Source organism: Amaranthus tricolor, chromosome 7 (genome assembly GCF_026212465.1).
Source record: "Amaranthus tricolor cultivar Red isolate AtriRed21 chromosome 7, ASM2621246v1, whole genome shotgun sequence".
Classification (NCBI taxonomy): domain Eukaryota; kingdom Viridiplantae; phylum Streptophyta; class Magnoliopsida; order Caryophyllales; family Amaranthaceae; genus Amaranthus; species Amaranthus tricolor.
In genome coordinates this window covers 27,171,857-27,190,101 of record NC_080053.1, presented here as the reverse complement: position 1 = coordinate 27,190,101, position 18,245 = coordinate 27,171,857, and the positions used below count along the sequence as shown (strand labels likewise).

General features: G+C 32.8%; 2 protein-coding genes across 3 annotated transcripts; one reads left to right on the top strand and one right to left on the bottom strand.

Moving 5' to 3' along the window:
• The first annotated feature begins 326 nt into the window (after positions 1-326).
• LOC130817336 (uncharacterized) lies at positions 327-3,243 on the top strand. Its single transcript, XM_057682973.1, has 4 exons — positions 327-698; positions 799-874; positions 974-1,146; positions 2,520-3,243. Exons 1-4 carry the CDS (start codon positions 583-585, stop codon positions 2,593-2,595), a joined length of 441 nt encoding a protein of 146 aa, XP_057538956.1. The 5' UTR covers positions 327-582; the 3' UTR covers positions 2,596-3,243.
• Positions 3,244-3,444: 201 nt separating this feature from the next.
• LOC130817335 (auxin response factor 8-like) lies at positions 3,445-11,497 on the bottom strand. 2 transcript variants are annotated; one of them, XM_057682971.1, is made up of 14 exons: positions 10,696-11,497; positions 10,040-10,155; positions 9,838-9,936; positions 8,909-8,965; positions 8,665-8,820; positions 8,484-8,568; positions 7,910-8,000; positions 7,640-7,804; positions 7,387-7,509; positions 6,609-6,684; positions 5,796-5,943; positions 4,644-5,617; positions 4,369-4,559; positions 3,445-3,819 (listed from the first exon to the last, which is right to left on the bottom strand). In XM_057682971.1, the coding sequence occupies exons 1-14, from the start codon at positions 10,736-10,738 to the stop codon at positions 3,729-3,731; spliced, it is 2,415 nt and encodes an 804-aa protein (XP_057538954.1). In that variant the 5' UTR covers positions 10,739-11,497; the 3' UTR covers positions 3,445-3,728. The 2 variants fall into 2 exon arrangements, with proteins under 2 accessions (XP_057538954.1, XP_057538955.1); XM_057682972.1 differs by having other exon boundaries at positions 9,838-9,900.
• Positions 11,498-18,245: the final 6,748 nt, after the last annotated feature.

The following is an 18,245-nucleotide window of genomic DNA, read 5'->3' as shown; positions in this document are numbered from 1 at the left end:
GACTTTTACTCTTTTGTTTCATTTTATTGGTTATATAGTCCTTTTATTCCTGTATTACTTTTCATTTTAGTTTGTCTTATTTATTTTGCTATCTTTTATTTTTGGCAATGATTTCACTATTTTCTTTTAATCTTATTCTCAATCTTATTATCTCTTTCCATCTTAACTATTTATTTCTATTATACATTTAGTTTCTTGTTCTATTCTCCAATTCAATTCCCATTTTCACCAATTTTCATTCAAAAAATATTAAGTTCATCCTAACAGGAACGAAATGAATATTTATATATTTTTATTGTTTCTAAAGTATAATTGGAGTCTCAATATCCATGAATACATTCCAAATTTGTTACCATATGTGGCTTGGAGAGAAAGCAGGAAGCAGCATGCCAGATTTGTACAAACCCAGGAAACATCACCATACCTCATCTCTTACGTCACTCATTCTTGATTCCGTCAACCATTGATCAGAATTCAGAACCCATATAAATATCAACAATTTCTACATCTTCCTCATCCATCATCTCTTTGTCTTCACTTATCTAATCTGAAATTTGTCAATTATCTAAATATCGTTCGAAAATGGCCGTAGGAGAAGATTTTCTGACGAAAGAATATGGTTATGTCGTCTTGGTGTTAGTTTTCTACTGCATCTTCAATTTTTGGATGGCTTTTCAAGTCGGCAAAGCCCGCAAAAAGTATTACTTCTAACTCTGATTCTATCTATTTTAATCTTAATTTTACTGGGTTTTGGTTTGATTTTAAATTGTGATTTTGTTTTTGCTATTTCGAAATCAGGTATAAGGTTTTTTACCCAACTATGTATGCATTAGAATCTGAGAACAAGGAGGCCAAGCTTTTTAATTGTGTTCAGGTATCAAATCGTTTATGATAATTCCATATTTATCATTATCATGGGTTTAATTCATCGTTATTTCAAATGATTAATTGATGGATGATGAATATGAAACAGAGAGGACACCAAAATTCATTGGAAATGATGCCCATGTTTTTTGTATTGATGATTTTGGGTGGAATGAGGCATCCTTGTATTAGTGCTGGGCTTGGAATCTTTTACATTATTACTCGTTATTTCTACTTCACTGGCTACTCATCTGGTGATCCTCAGAAGCGTCTTTCTATTGGGTATGATTCTTTTCTGCTTGATTCATTTTATCATGTTGAATGTGTCTTTGTGGTGTATTAGGCTATGAATTTTTCTGAACTTATGCTAGAATCTTTCCTTCAATGAAATTGCTACATTTTTATCACATTGGAGAAGAAATTGTTTGAATGTCATTGGATTGGAGTATTTGTGAACATAGATTTACAAATTGGGGAGAACATAACCTTACTAAATGCACTAGGTTAGTACCCTTGTGATGCACGGTGATAATAAGTTTTTTCCAAATTACTTTTGAAAAATAATAAAATAAATTTGGGGTTGTTTGGCAAAATAGTTTAATAGCTTATTGAGCACTTTTAGCTTTTTTTTTTATACAAATAGAGGCTAGGTGGTCAAATCAGTCAATGCTAATGTTTGGTAAACTAGCTGGTTGAAATAACTTATTGATATGATTAAGTTGATTTTGAACAAGCTGCTCATAACAGCGGGTTTGAAATCAGCTGTGAAACCAATTAATAAAACCAGTTGGTCAAATCAGCCACTGTAATGTAATCAACTATCAAGTGTTTGCCAAACACTTTCAACGTTGCATAAACCAGTGTATAAATTGTCTTTGAATTATCTAACATGGATAATAGTAAACTCATTGGAATCGGTAATATCGTTCTTGAGTATAGTTTTATTGAGTATGCAGTTTTCTTGCTCGACTCAACTCGCTAAGGTATCAAGTTGATAACAAGCAAACATATTTGATAAACTCTCCTATGTTTTTTTACCAATAAAAGCATCTTCTATATCTTTTTACTCTTTAACCTGATGTATTTCAAGTACATGATCTCTTTTCCTTGTACTGCTTGTATGGCAACAAACTACCTAAACTATATCAAAGGATTTGATTAAAAAAACCACTAGGTTCGAGCTGTAAAGGTCTTGAGTTGATAACTCGTTTGACCTAGTAAATAACGGCAAGCTGCTCAACTCAATCAAACCCCAAAGTAGTATCTACTTTCTGCTTGAAATCTTACTTTGGATCTTGAAATTACATGACTGAGCTTTTTAAGGTGGGTCTTTTAGGATTAGGGGAAACTCAGGGTAGCATTCTTGGGTTCTCAAGGGAGGAAGTGAAGATCAGTCATGAACGGGGTGGTATTATTAGAGTATAAAAGCTTGCTCTTTTCTGGGTTGTGCATTGGCTTGAGAACTCAAAGATTGTTTCGAGAGTTGGGGAAAGAGCGAGAAGGGTGCTCTTGTCTGCTTCAGACTCATAATGTACACAATTATAATTTTGTGTAGACTCTTTTGTGCCATCATTTTCTCGAGTAGTTTGCAAATTGTTTATGCTTTCGAGTTTATTATTCTGCCGGAAACTGACTGTTTGATATTGTGTTTACAGGAAATTTGGTTTCTTTGCCTTGTTCGGTCTTATGATCTGCTCGATTTCTTTCGGGGTCAATCTTCTTATTGCTTGAGACGTTTGCGCACCACAACAACTATGTGTATGCATCTTTATGTAGTACTAGAGTTTTGGACTTCTTATTAGTACTTCGGCAAATTTCACGTATAAAATGCTTATTTCGTCGATATATCATGTGTTTCAATTTTGTGAATTGTATTATAACAGGTACCGATTGTTCTTAAAATTTGAATGTATGGAAGCTTTTACGATCTCATTTTAAAAGATTTAATGCCAATGAGTACCGAGTATGTAGTTCTGAGTTGTAACCATGTGATGATGTGATCAAGGCTAATTCGATGTTCCTCATCTCTTGTTCATGGCACGATCCATGACCATCATTTCATTCTTCGTCCTATGTCAGCCCCGATCATATCGTGCTGGATCCGCCCACAAACCAATGCAACCTATTTCTAGGTCTAGACCCAAATTGTATACAAATAAGATGACAATACAACTATACAATGACAATCTTTCGGTAAAACGACCTTAAACAAAGAGCTCATATTCTCATACTATGTATTAGATGGACTATTTAACTCATTTATAACGCGCGTTTTTCAGTGAGTAATTCGTGACTTGCATTACACCAAAACTAAATATCTCTGATAAGGTATACTAACACTTTAAGACCATCGAAACATGATGTTAGATCACAGTACACACAAGTCGACATAGCTCGGACTCAAAATCTTATAAATCCGAGTTTTATCGAGGACCCATCTCGTATTTTTTCCTTCTGTTCCTTTTTCTTCCAAAAATTTCGCAAACTTGATTGTAAGGAATGGAAAGAAGTTAGCGAGAAAGCATCAATAGTGTCAGCTTCTAATATCATAACATTTTCTTCAGCAATCGAAAAAGAGTATCAAGAAAATCTCATCAAATGACTCAAAACTAATTCAAACGCTACATAAATCCTGCAAGAGCTTATATTACAAGTAAAATGTGTATTCGAACAAAAGCTACCCAATTTGATGTTTCGAATTTAAGGCATGAAGCCCACCAAAACGTGAGTCGGTATTCCGAACATGCCGTTTTAAAGAAAATACTAAAACGTTTCACTTGCTTGATAATCTGAAGGGGGTAAATGACAAATCGATCAAGGTCGGTTATACATAACCTCAATCGGTAATATTCTAAGCGCGCCTTTTATGAGTAAGTCTCGGTCCCTAGCTTCCCCAACTTCTGGACATCTTCAGGTGAAAGTATTTTAATATAGGAAACATTGTATACAAATGCCCTGCAAATCAAAATTATGACGGACATCGACATCAGAAATCTGTGCGGGGAGACACGTAGAAAACCGAAAACAAGTGATGGTGCATAATCAAGACGGAAAATAGAACCGAGACATGGAGAACGTAGATGAAAAGTACTAACTCAGATTGTTGCTGAATGGTTTACGGTTTAAACATCAGTCCCAATAAAATAAACGAAAGGGCAATCAAGTTAGAAACACTTAATGAAAGAGAGAATAAAAGACCCAGCACTGTTACTCTATATAACTAAGTTGTATTCAAATGCACATCACGGAGTAGAGGTATTCATTCGGGTCAAGTATTTCGGGTCGGTTCAAAATCGGCTCTTGTGTCAACATTGATTTTTATATAATTTAAATTCATTTTGAAGTCGAGTCAAAGTCGAATTCGGTTACAAGGTCGGGTGAATATCGGGTCGTCGGGTCTGTTTTGAACAACTCTATCACGGAGCATGAAACAAAGAACAACTTCAATAACTAGCAGACATTTTTTTATTAATCCAAGAAATTTATAATGGGTAGTTTACTTACTCCCAAGGGTCGTCTCCAAGGAGAAGAACGTCGTTCTCCCTGTCAACAAACACAAGCTGCCAGCCTGATCTCAGAGGGTTATCGAGTTTTCCCTCAATTCCAAACATCTGACCCAGCTCCTCGCGCAACTCATGATAGCTGCTGAACCGGGAGATGTCTAACGAACGCCCAACTGATCCAGATTTATACACCTGAAATATACTTGATGATACATCGGGAGAAAAGGGCTAAAAGCCACAAATTATTGTTTTCCTACACATAAAAAGAGTATGTACCTTAACAAAAGTTCTTGTTGGGTTCAGTAGGTCAACCTGCCCTTGACTGTGCAACTCAGGAGAGTAGCTATTACAGCCATACATCGAGTTGTGAAACCCGGAAGTACTTGACGGTATAGAGCATAGATCAGCATCATTTGATGAAGTACGATAAGTGGTCGGCATTGTCATTGGTAATGCCAGCCCCGAAGAATCGATATTGGCACCAAATACATTATGATTCTGCACATCTAAGCTACAATTTCCTGTTTCTATGGAAGTATCTTTTCCCGGGTATGGTGGTAGTGAGGCGGCATCCGCAAAGGCATTAATGGCCGTAAACGAGTTCAACGACACCAAGGGATGTTGGGAATTCTGTTCATTTAACATTGTTTGATTAACTAGTGAAATGTCGGACAAATTACTAATTCCTTGAGTAGAACTACCAAGCTCGGCATTGCCAGTGCTAGTATCGGCTTTTCCGAGTGATGACGTCATAGTAAGTTGCTGCCTGTTTTGCATTTCATTATTTGGAAGTGAAAATGGCTCAGACCCACATAACTGCTGGGTTGCTAATGCTAGTCCTTCGTTATGTTTGAAGTACTCCTGCGGGAGAACACGCTGCGGAAGGTTATCCTTGGAATCTTGTGCCTGTCCTTGCAAGATCTGGTGAGCAATTGATGGATGAATTAGTTGTTGTTGCTGCTGTAACATCGGGATTTGACTGGCCGACTGCTCGAGAAATTGCAATGGTTGTTGAAACTGCATCATTTGAGAATTCAACATATCACCGCCTCTTAAATTTTGAAAACTGGACGATAACATTGCTTGGTACTGCGGATTCTGATTTCCAAGCGGAAGCGGAAGCATACTATCGACTCTCATCTGCATCCAAGGAAGCGTTCCAAGGGGCTGGAAATTCATGGAGTTTAGACCTTGTTCTCCACCTTGTCCCCGCAACCACATTAAGTTGTTTGTAGCATCATCAATATTATCTGCACAACAATACAAAAACGATGAGCGCCCGGAAGTCTATAGTCTATAATGATCATATAACATTACATGGTCTGAAGTTGGAAACAGGAATTGAGGCCAATCACATTTTGTTCCCGGTCATTTCCACAAGAAAAAAAATATATATATATATATATATGTCAGAAAAGCTAACACTACCTAACAATGACGATGTACCGGCATGCCAAGGTCTTTTGAGCTTGAGGGGAAAGAGAGATGGATACATGGGGAAGGATGTCAATGGCTCAATTTCCCATAACGAGACTCGGGGTTGTCTCTCACCAGCAGTTGACTCATCCCAACCAACCTGTAAACAAACAGCCAATTGAAACACAAGAAGATCAAAAGCAACCTACCTACGCTAAGGTTTTACCAAGGTATCTTGAACTACTGACTTCCAAACGTGTGAAAACATTAGAGAAGATCATAAAGGTAGAAATGGAAATCTTAATAAAGAGGATTGAGCAGCACATGCAAAACGACCAATAGAGTTAAAAGGGAAAGAATTATAATTGACGTCGACAAACGCAACCATAAATAAGAGTTTTCATGAGTAGCACCAGATAAGAAGGTTGGATTTTCTCCCCGATTATTTCAAAAGCATCCAATCCAATTGTATACTTGGGTATTTTGAGACAAATTTTGAGACTTGGGTATACTTGGGTATTTTGAGACAAATTTTGAGACTTGGGTGTACTTGGGTATTTTGAGACAAATTATTTTGGACCAGTGTACTTTTGTCGAACTCAGGCACATGTCTAGTTGTTAGACTTGGGTATTTTAAGACAAATTTTCATGATCTTTGTTTGGATTGAAATTTCGAGGTGGCATATGATAAATTTGTTATTGGCTTGTCATAAAAGGAGAGTTGGCCGCCTATAAAGCAATTGTTGATTAGGAAATAGAAATATTATTGCAACTTAAAAAGCAGAATCGACCAACTAAAAAGAACAAAAAATATCGGAAAAATACCTTAACAGATCTCCAATGAGAGCTCGGCCAACGGACAGGATCTAGGTCACTAATGCCCGTTATAGTACCCATGTATCTGCACAAAGTACGAGGGCGTAAAATTTCGATATCCACAGCCACTATCCACATAAACTATTACAAAGATTGATGTGCAGCAAAAAATAGCTCGGGATTTCTCCTAGAAAGTTCAAAAGAAAATGTGTATGCATGATGAACGTCGATGATTGTGACTGTAACTAATAGCACAAGCAGTAAGCAATCAAAGGCGATACACCATTGCTAGTAAAGTCATGTACAGTAGAACACGGCGCGGAGTGTGAGATTAATCATTAAGGAAACAACAGTGCTTTAACATCTCGAGAAAATACTATAAAGTCGGCACACCCATACTAAGGTAATCATTAAAATATTCAACAAAGTGCCATTGAAAATTAAACATGCTTTCTAGATATAGAAACCTCTCATCATAACAAGATTTAGGAGTTGTTTGGCAAATTAGTTTATTGATCAATTTTAGCTTATTTTGATATAAATAGAGGGTTGGACGGTCAAACCAGCTAATGCTAGTGTTTGGTGAAATAGCTGGTTGAAACAACTTATTGATATGAATAAGCTGTTTTTGAACAAGCTGCTCATAGCAGTGGGTTCAAAATCAGCTGGTCAAATCAGTTAATTAAATCAGCTGGCAAAATCAGCCACTATAATCAGCTATTAGCTACCTGCTATTAGTCATTTGTCAAATACCCTCTTACTAATGCAACTTCTAAAAAAATCCTACCTACGAACACTTGATTCTTCAGTCTCGAACAACATACGAAACCGCATCCCAACAGAAACACGTGTGTGATACACTGCTTTGACATACTTCGACAAAGGTATGACAAACTCCGATGGGCTTGCCCTAAACACAATTACAACTATAATGAGAACGAAGGGGGAAAAGCAACCACAAAGAGAAGGTTAAAGAATACATAAAACAAAACCGGGAAAACTAGCAGTAACGAAATCAAGAATAACGACATGATACTGACCTTGGGTTATAGAAAACAGTGAAACAACTATTAGTATTAGCAGCATGAGCAGCCGCCGCTAGAAGTCCTATATGCATACTGTCACTTGATAAAACGGATGAAGGCATTACAGTTTGAGGTCGAGTGGCCCGGCGTATTCCCAAAAGTAGTTGGTTCTTCTCATTCCTAAGTTTAGATGCACATTCATGTATTATTCATTTTTCGGAAGGCAAGAATATGACTTTCAGACAACAGAATGTGAATGCTCCAAGGTAAAAAAAAGCACATTACCATATAAAAAGAACAGAATCTCCGGCAACAAGCCTTTTAGCACTGACGAAGACACTCCATCCGGTAGTAAGTAGGTGCCTTTTGGGCTGTCCTGCATAAATAAACATCAACTTGTTAAACAAAATGAAACTGAAATCTCAAAATAGAAAAACATGCAACAACAATGCCAAAACTTTTATCCCAATATGTAGGGTCTACTACATGAACCAATATCAATGTGAGAATAATTGTTGAAGGGTTGAGCTGGGGATGTTTTTGTTAGGTAGGGTTGTTGGTTTTGTTTTGTTTTTGATGGCTTGATGATCATAACCAGTGTCACATGATTTACTCATTCTCTTGCAAATTGCGAATCGAAAAAAGCGAATTATGGTTGGTTTTAGGCTATTTTTGAACCATTTTGAGCGAATCACGAATCTAAAAGGTGAACTAACTAGCTAATCATGTTTCACTGATCATAACCAACACCTGATGGGTCTCTTTGGATCTTTCCGTTTTGGTAATATACTCATAATTTCCCAAAAAATATCATAAGATAAGTCAAAGATTTCTTCAACGTAAACAGGAAAGTAAATACCTCGAAATATATGTCTAAACTTCCACTCAACATCATGCAGATCCCTAGCAACCAGCTCTTGAGCCGGTGGCTGCTGAGAATAGTCCTACAAGAATGTTTTTTATTTTGTTTTCAGAAAGTAAAAATATAGATGAAAAAAAAAATTGAACCAACGAAAATCTAAGCGGAAGTAAGACACTACCAATGGAGGAAAAACTTTCTCGGCTGCACGTCGAGGAACAGAAAATCCTCCGTGAGTACTTGTGTCACTAGCCGTCAATGTTTTGCAAAAGTAATTGGTGGGCTGCCTGCTAGGGATCCCGAAATCTGCGGGAAGATATACGTCCTTTTGCTCTTGCTACATACATGTATAATAATGATTAATGGAGTTTTCTATGTGGCTGATAAAGCACCTCAATCATATTAACTAATAATACGAAGATTACCGGACTCAACGGCTGCAAAGTCATTTGGGCATAGACCTCATCTGTCTCAACATCAGCCTGAAATTTCAGACATGCAAATTTCAGTCTAGTTTCTGATTTCCTACTCGATCGGCAGTGAGGAGCATATACTCCCTACGTCACATTGAGTTCGACACACTTATCTCAAAAGGGTATTACATTGATTTTTGAAGTGTGTCAAACTCAAAAGGACAGAGGGAGTAGTTTCCTAGCCGTGCTAAATCAATAAACCGAAAGAGAACATTCCGTATTTCCGTTCCATTAAGTTCGACACACTTCTCTCAAGGCTATCGCATTGATTTTTGAAGTGTGTAAAACTCAAAGGGACAGAGCGAGTAGTTTCCTAGCCTTGCTAAATCAATTAACCGAAAGAGAACATTCCGTTCCATTGAGTTCGACACACTTATCTCAAAAGGCTATTGCATTGATTTTTAAAGTGTGTCAAACTCAAAAGGACAGAGCGAGTAGTTTCCTAGCCTTGCTAAATCAATTAACCAAAAGAGAACATTTCGTCCCATTGAGTTCAACACACTTATCTCAAAAGGCCATTGCATTGATTTTTGAAGTGTGTCAAACTCAAAGGGACAGAGCGAGTAGTTTCCTAGTCTTACTAAATCAATTAACCGAAAGAGAACATTCCGTCCCATTGAGTTCGACACACTTCTCTCAAAAGGCTATCAGATCGATCTTTGAAGTGTGTCAAATTCAAAGGGACAAAGCGAGTATGTTAAATCAATTAACCGAAAGAAAACATTCCGTCCCATTGAGTTCGACACACTTCTCTCAAAAGGCTATCACATTGAGTTTTGAAGTGTGTCAAACTCAAAGGGACAGAGTGAGTAGTCTCCTAGCCTTGCTAAATCCATTAACCGAAAGAGAACATATTTCAAGATAACGAGCACAGGACATACGTGCATTGTGACATTGTGAAGTTGGCAAATCAACTGTGGAGGCAAGCTCGGGTAATTAGGTATCTGGCCATCAACATCTCTATTAGTAGTGGCAGCAACCTGAACTTAAATCACACGAAGTCACAAACCGCAAACTGAAATTATTCAACATACAATCGCACTATAATGGAACGAAATCTCTGTTGCAGTCAAAGACTTAAACCTGCTCACTATGACCCTGAGGGAAGTAAACAACGCGACTTCCAGCAGTCGGTAGGCACACAAGAGGACCAGCACAAGCATGCCATAGCTCTGAATTAAGACACTTCTTTTCACCCCCTATAATAGTCTCATCAAAATGGAAATACAATTAAGATGGAGTATACAGGAATCATTGATCAATAATACCATGGGAATCTAGACCCAGATGGGCATAGTGCATAGCCCATGGTCCCAGACCCGGTACCTTGATTAAACACCATTACTATTGAATTGTGTAGCATACAACACATAACTGTAGTTAAGTACATGTGCAAAGACTAGTATTCAGTCAACTTCATATAAGTATCATGGATTCATCCTTATAATACAATTAACTATTTATGTTCCATAAAGATCCCATAAAAAGTATACATCTAAAAATGGCTCAAACTATCATGTACCCGGTGTATACTGCCGATAGGAACTATGATTAGGGTCTGGAAAGGAAAGAAAAACAACAACCCATACCTAAGGAGAATTGCCACCAAAGAGTCCCTCAGCTCGAACCCATTACAATAAATTGATAACAAACAAAAGAACTAAAAAGTACTATAATGCTATGTATCTTACAACCAAAAACACATGAATCAAGAAAAATGAAGAGAGATTAGGTGATACCTTCATTACCAGGCTGACCCAATCCTGATGTTGAAAGCTTCATATCCCACTTAATACTATTCTGGGTAAGAGCTAACTTAAACAATCCTTACTAATATAAAACTTGATAATCTCCCACTTGAACATACCCACTAATAATTGAAAACCCTTACTACCCATAAACAATCTTTTCCTACTAATTACCACATTCCATTCCTTCATTAGTTCCAACACTTCAATTACAACCAAAAATGGTAAAAAAAAAAAAATCCCCCAAAAGAGGGTTATAAGCCCCACATTTCTCAAAACTAAAATAAACCCACTTAAATTTACACCTTCAAAATCACTCCTTTACCATTTTCATAGGTACCCTTCTCATCAAATTCAAGAACTAACTATATGCAATATTAAAACAATATAAAGATACAAACTTTATTTACGTCTTCCTATATTATTTACCAAAAATAGAAGCTTTTTAATTACCAAACCTTAAAACTTAAAAGGGTGTCAATACCATAATAGCACAAGTTTCAAGACATGATGAAACAAAACCCATCAATCTATTTCCTTTTGTTTTTTTTATTTTAATGGATTTAAGTAGGTAATAATAACAGTATTATCAGAATAAGAAGACAAGTGAAGAAATAAGTAGAGGTAAATAAGCTAGCACCCGACCAGAAATAGACCTGGGCAGTCAGTAGTAAGAGCAGAAGAGAGAGAAAGTGGTGACTGAGAGAACAAAGATGAAGAGATGAGCTTGAGAAAAAAAATGAAGAGAGAGAAACAAATAAGGGGATTTTTTAGTTTCAATTTTTTTTTGGGTAAGTGAAGTAATTTTTGTTACATTCATTCATTAACATTTTGATTTGAAAAGAAACTTCATTTAATCATTGACTAGATTTCAGATTAGGTATTTTAAACTGTGTTAAAATTAAGTTTTATATTCATATGAATTTTTACACAACTAAAAGTTTATTTTAAAGTTAGAATTGATTATAATATCTGGTAAATATCGAATCGTCGGATTACCATAATTAAATGGGACGGAAGAGTAAAAAAAGGGCGTAAATTGTTCATGTGTGGGGTTTATTTGATTGCGCACATATATTTTGCTCTCTACCTCGAGGGGTACATATATGATTTGTCCCCTACTTTTTCTTTTCGAACTCTAATTTTATGTGGGACACTGGGCTGATGATTATGACCATGACGATCAAATTGTTCATGTACTCAAATGTAAACTCCTCTAGTCTCATACAGACGGTGAAAAAATGTGTAAATGAGATGTAAATTAAGTTGAATATATACTTTATCTATTCCTATCAGCTAGACTATATTTTTATTTTGATTTTTTCTTTTGTGTTTCTTTTGCTCTTATTATTTTTTTAAATTCTTATCAGTAAATTTTCTTTTATTTATACCGCAAATTGTCCCCTTTAATTTTTAGGAAAAATTACTAGTCTTTTATTTATTTTCCTTCAATAATACCAACTTTTGATTAATTATAAATAATACCTACTTAAAAGGATGTTTTCATAAAAAATCTCTAATATGTTAAAAATCAAACTATAGGTGATTATAAGACAAAAAAAATTGATAAATTAGTTAATAAACTAAAGTTGATATTATTCTAGGAAAATACCCCTTAAATTGGCACTATTCATAATTAATTAATAATCGATATTATTATGGAAAAACTAACAAAAAGTTATAATATTCACGATAATTTTTCCTAATTTTTAATCAATATATCATTATTTCTTGTTGCTAATTAATTGAAAAGGATCTCTAGTTAAAATAAAAAATATATAGCAAATTTTATAAAATGGATTAAAATAAAATTGTTGCGATTTATGTGGGACATTAGAAGAAAAGAAAAGTAAAATCGGAGCCGTAGGAAAGGGTAGGCAGTAAATCGCGACCGTGCGTAGATGCTCACAGTCACAGTGATATGACAGCAGGCATGTGCCCCCATCCTTCAGTAGTCACTGTCAGAATGAGGGTACGGATTTTTGCCCATCTTTATTTCTGGAATTATTGAACCCTTCTCCATCTTATTACTTCCTCCGATTTCAAATAATAATTGCAGTATTTATTCATCTTTTTTAATTTATAATTAGTTTTTAATTTATAAATTAAAATATAGTCAAGTGAGTTCTTATTTGATTCGTATCATTGTAAAGATTATTAAAATCAAATTTTTATAATTTTTTATTTTATATAATTAGAGATATTAAGAATTAAATTAGTGCATTAAAATATGTAAAAAAGCAAATATATTGCAATTGAAACGGAGAAAGTATTTTTTTTTTTGAATTTTCCATGTATTTTAAAAAGATAGATTGTGTAGAGATTCAACTTAGCAATGATAAAATTGTAGGAGTGATTAAACATTTTTCACACTTTTTACTTTATTTTTTGTGTTTTTAATTTAATTTAGAATATAATGACTTTTTTCCACTATTTATATACTTTCTCCGTTCCAAAAACTTGCAATATTTGACTTTTCACGTAGTCTAATACACTACTTCAATTCTTAATATCTCTAATTACATATAATAAAAAATTATAAAAAGTTGATATTAATAATTCTTGTATTGAGACAAATCAAACAATATCTCAGTTGACTATTATTTAACTTATAGATTAAAAATTAATTACAAATTAAGAACAATTAATCAATAGTGCTATTTTTGCAATGTAGCAAGTAAATTGGAGCGGAGAAAGTATAAAATTTGACTACAAATGATTAATAATATACGTTTATAAGAAAAAGAATATTTTTATGTTGTTTTGAATTTGCTTGTGAAATTAACATGTTATTGTGAGGAAAAATATCATTTTTAATAGCAAACTCAACGAAATAGAGTGAGTAGTATGGTTAAATAGAAGAATCATGATTTAAAGAGATCTACTTAAGCTATGACTTGAATTATTTAATAAAAATTTTATTAGTATTGAGTTATGTAGCATATACACTAATGAATGTCGTTTGAGTTGCTTAAACACAAATATACAAATGAGTATTCGGTTTATCTTATAATAATATGAATTCTCCCTTGCATAAGAATGATTATTTTTATACGTGACGCATAGTATTTCAAAGATGAATGAGATTGAAACTTATGACATATGTTATATTGTGTTTTGTTACCATATCAAATGACCAACACAACTAAAACCTTTAGTCGATAGTTGCAACTTAATGGTGTTTTATCCACTCTGTTTTTTTTTTCATTTTTTCCAAATGGAAATTATATAAAATTCTTTCCATTATAAATTTTCCTATTTTGGGACTTTTTTATGAACAAAAATAACCCTATTTATCAAACACATATAACTAAAAGGACATCACATATTTACATTTTTAACCTTAAAAATCACTTAAGTTTTTCACATTAGTGATATCCTTGCCCTCATTATCACTCATTCTTCTTTTACTAAATCTTTTACACCTTTTTATGATTTCAAGTACTAATAATTATTAATTATTTCAATTAATAATGACTATTAATAAAATCATATTCTTCGTAATTACTCATTTTGATTCCTTCCCATATTTCAAATAGGAAGAACAATCCAATGCCTTATAGTACTTGAAAGTTTTTACTTTTTTTACATCATAGGGAGTGGAATTGTATATACTCTATCATGTTATAATACTTTCTCCATTTTATTATATACTTAAAATTTTTTAATTATTTACACAACCCAATGCGTTATTTTTAATTAATTACATCTTGAATTATAAATAACAACGTTTCAAATAAGATACTATTTGACTATATAAAATAAGCTTAAACGATAAACAATGCCAAAAACGAAATGTTGCAAGTAACAACACAAATTCGCAAATAAAACGGTATTATGGTAAAATTATTTTTATTGAGTTAGTCCAATGTATACTTACTTTCTTAAAGTGATCACTTCAGTCTTAAAATAATTAATTAAAAAAATAGATTAATTATATGAAATCTTCTCATAATGAGACGATCTATACAAAAATTGTTGTACTAACAAATGATTTTGTATGAATGATAACCATTTAATCCTCAAGGTTAAAGTTTATAATTTTAAAAAATAATTAAATTCTTAATAAAACAAAAATATTAAACAAGAAAAAGACGGTCTTATTCAAGACTCTCTAGTCTTTTTAAATTACAACAAAAAGACTTTACACAAAAATAAAAAAAATAGTAAAATCATTTAAATCGTATGAATGGATGATAATATAGAAAATTAAAAGATGTAGATAAATATAAAATAAAACAAATACTAGATACATTTCTGTAAAAAGTAATTATAATAAAGTAAAAGGGACGGACTAAAAAGTAATGCAAATCAATAGGTTCTCCTAAGTCCTATTTCCTTTTAGGAGATACCTTAGACCCTTTTACTATTGTCATTTTCAAATTGAAAGCTATGCTAAACCTTCTTTTCTTTTCTTTTTGTATATTTTTTCATTCCCTTTTCTTAGGACCACACCCATTTCTTTTTTTTTTTTTTTTTTCCTTTATAAATATTTCGTATGTTAAGTTGAATAGATTCTACAAATCTAACACGAAAGATTTTCAGGTGGGAAAAGTGTTCAAATATTTAACTTGTATAATTATGATTCTTTTAATTTAAAAATTATTATTTGAATAATTTAATTTATTAGGACATTGTTTAAGAGTACAAGTGGAAGCTTAAATAATAGTAAGAGCTTTTTTTATTACTCGGTATCGAATGGGCTGAGATAATGAAAAAATTAGGCGATAATTAAACTAAAAACTTTACTTGAAAAAGACGAAAATTTTCAACCTAAAATAAATCTTAATTCTCAATAGTTAAGTGCTCTTACAATTAAACCATAGAAGTGCTATTTTCCTAGTGTAAGGATTTTTTAAACTAAATGTTTAATAAAATTTAACAATTTCATCGGAATAGAAGTATATATTAATATTAAAATGAAATCCAATTAATATGTTCATTAATAACACCCGCAAGAATACACTTTTGTTATTCTGGTCATTTTTTTTACCATATTTTTAAAGTTTTTTGTACATGATCAACAAATGTAAAGGACTATCTACTTTTATCTTCAATATCTGAGGTTTCATGGCTCTTTCTTTTGTTTTTATTTTTACCATATTTTGTAATTTTTTTTACATGATCGAAAAACTCAAATAAATTGAGTTACCAAAACACCCACAAATATTAAGCTACATCAAACACTAATTTTATTATTAGTTTTTTGTGTTTTCTTTTATTTTGTAGTTGGGTCTACTTATTTATTTTATTTATATGCATTTAATTTATCTTTTCCATGTAGTCATCACGTCTCCATATTTTTTCGAGCCGGGGAACTACTTTGACCGCGCTCTCTTTTATGGATATGAGTTGCCGCCGTCCTTCCCTCCCCAGACCCTGTCTATAATTTTTCTATAAGCGGAATACACTGAGTAGGATGATAATGATCATCAAACACTAATTTTCTTGTTTTCACTTCAATTTTACCCAAACAAAACAAAATGAACCATTTTCCCCCAAATCCTCCTACAACCTAGTGCTTGTTAAAACACACAGTTAATTTACAATTATTTTAGTTATCTAGGGATTTTTTTCAGTCTAATTTGATACAATTCGATAATTAAAACATAGCTTGGCATTGCGGTCAATTCCGTGATATTGTTATTACAAATTAATAATGCAAAATACAAATTAAGAATTTGTATTTTTCCTTTATTGATGGCTAAAATAAAACTTACAAAATACACTAAGAATAAACTTGAAGATTATCTTTGTAACGAAAAGTTATCCGGAAACTTGATACTTGTTACAGGCATGTAATCACTTTCCTTTTGTGATATTTCCCCCATAAAGATATTTGAGTTTTGACTTGGAAATTTACAACAAGATACAAACAATACAACACACCCTTAGTACTTAGGGTATGTCACTTAACAACAAGTGTTTGATGAATTATAAACTTTGAAAGTTCTAACAAAAGTTTATAACTCTTTTGAAAGAACACAAGTGAAAGAGAAAAGCAACAATGAGAATTCAAAAAAATTGTTATCTCCTATATCCTTCTCCAAATCCCTATTTATATTATTTAAACAAGGTATTCATGAGCATTATTCCTTCCAATTACTCCTTTGTAACATCAGAAATAATATGGAATAAGTGAAAGAATCCAATGCAATTAACTCAAAGGAAATGTAAAGACTCAACGGTCATGTCAGAGGAAAAAACCGAGTTGGCTTTTGCTCTAACCCTAGGAAAGATGACTCGGTTTTCCTACTTGACAGAATAACTTTTCCAGAACCTAAAGTCGAGTCGGCTTTAGGCCCAATACCAGGCTAGCCAACTCGGCTTTTTTTGCTGACTCGGTTTTTCAATTTTTCTTTTGTCCTATCCTTTGAACTTCTTTTGGACCTTGCATTTTTAATACATTCTGTCCCACTACTATTTATAGTACTTGGTGATAATTTATTTAGGGAATTAATATACGCTAAATGTTCAACAATTGTTAATTCGGTGCAATTTAGTCTACTCAGTTAAATTGGTTCAATTTAGATCAAAAGTGTAATTTAATTCATTTCGATTTGGATTAAAAAAATAATTTGAATTCGAACGGAAAAACTCAAAATTGAATTTAATTAGTTTGATTTGGATTTATATTAAAATCTAAACCAAACTAACATGGCTTCAGAGCGCGGGGACTATCTTGTGTCAAATCTTCGCCTCTCGGAATTATTTTTCTAAAATTGTTCGCAATTTACATTGTTATTGGTTTATGTGAACTTTTAGAATGAAAAATCTAAAATTTTCTTGTACGTGAGAAGCAGTTCACTAAAATGAATCTCTAACAGTATCAGTAATTTCATCCAAAATGGATCCTACAAGGATATTATTATGAGAATTACAATTTTTTTGGCATTATTTTGAGAATTTAACACCTTTGTTAGCATCAATAAGAGAAAAATTGATTTATACTCCCTTCATTTTCTAATAATATTCTTTTTATTTAGAATATTTCACTTTAAGAAAAAAAAATTTGGTTAAGATTTTTATGAGATATATAGATATAAAATATTCCCATCTATAATCTCGTTGGATTCGTTTTAATTTATGCTTTTTTATAATATATTTTTTATAATGATTTATGATGGAGATTTAGAGATATAAAAAATTAAAATTTACTTTACAAAATTCACAAAAACTAAATGAGAATAACTAAAAAATCAGAGAATAGAAAACTTTTTCTGATTTCTATTTTGATTAGTCTACATCCCTAGCAAAGAATCTAAAACCATGATTCTCCTTGAGGTACAAATATTTGTGTTGTGGGTCGTCTCTAGAGTTTAAAGGTGTTTAAAATAAACTTAACGATCTAATATATTCGAGCTTATAACTGAATCTAATTTAAACCAACTTTAAATAGATTTAATGTAAAAATTTTATATGAACACAAAACCTATTTTTAAGCCAATCTAAAACACATCAAAATATAAAATTGAACCAATAATCCCTAAACGTCTAAACTCTAGACTCTATGTAGTTTTATCAATCTATACAATTCAATT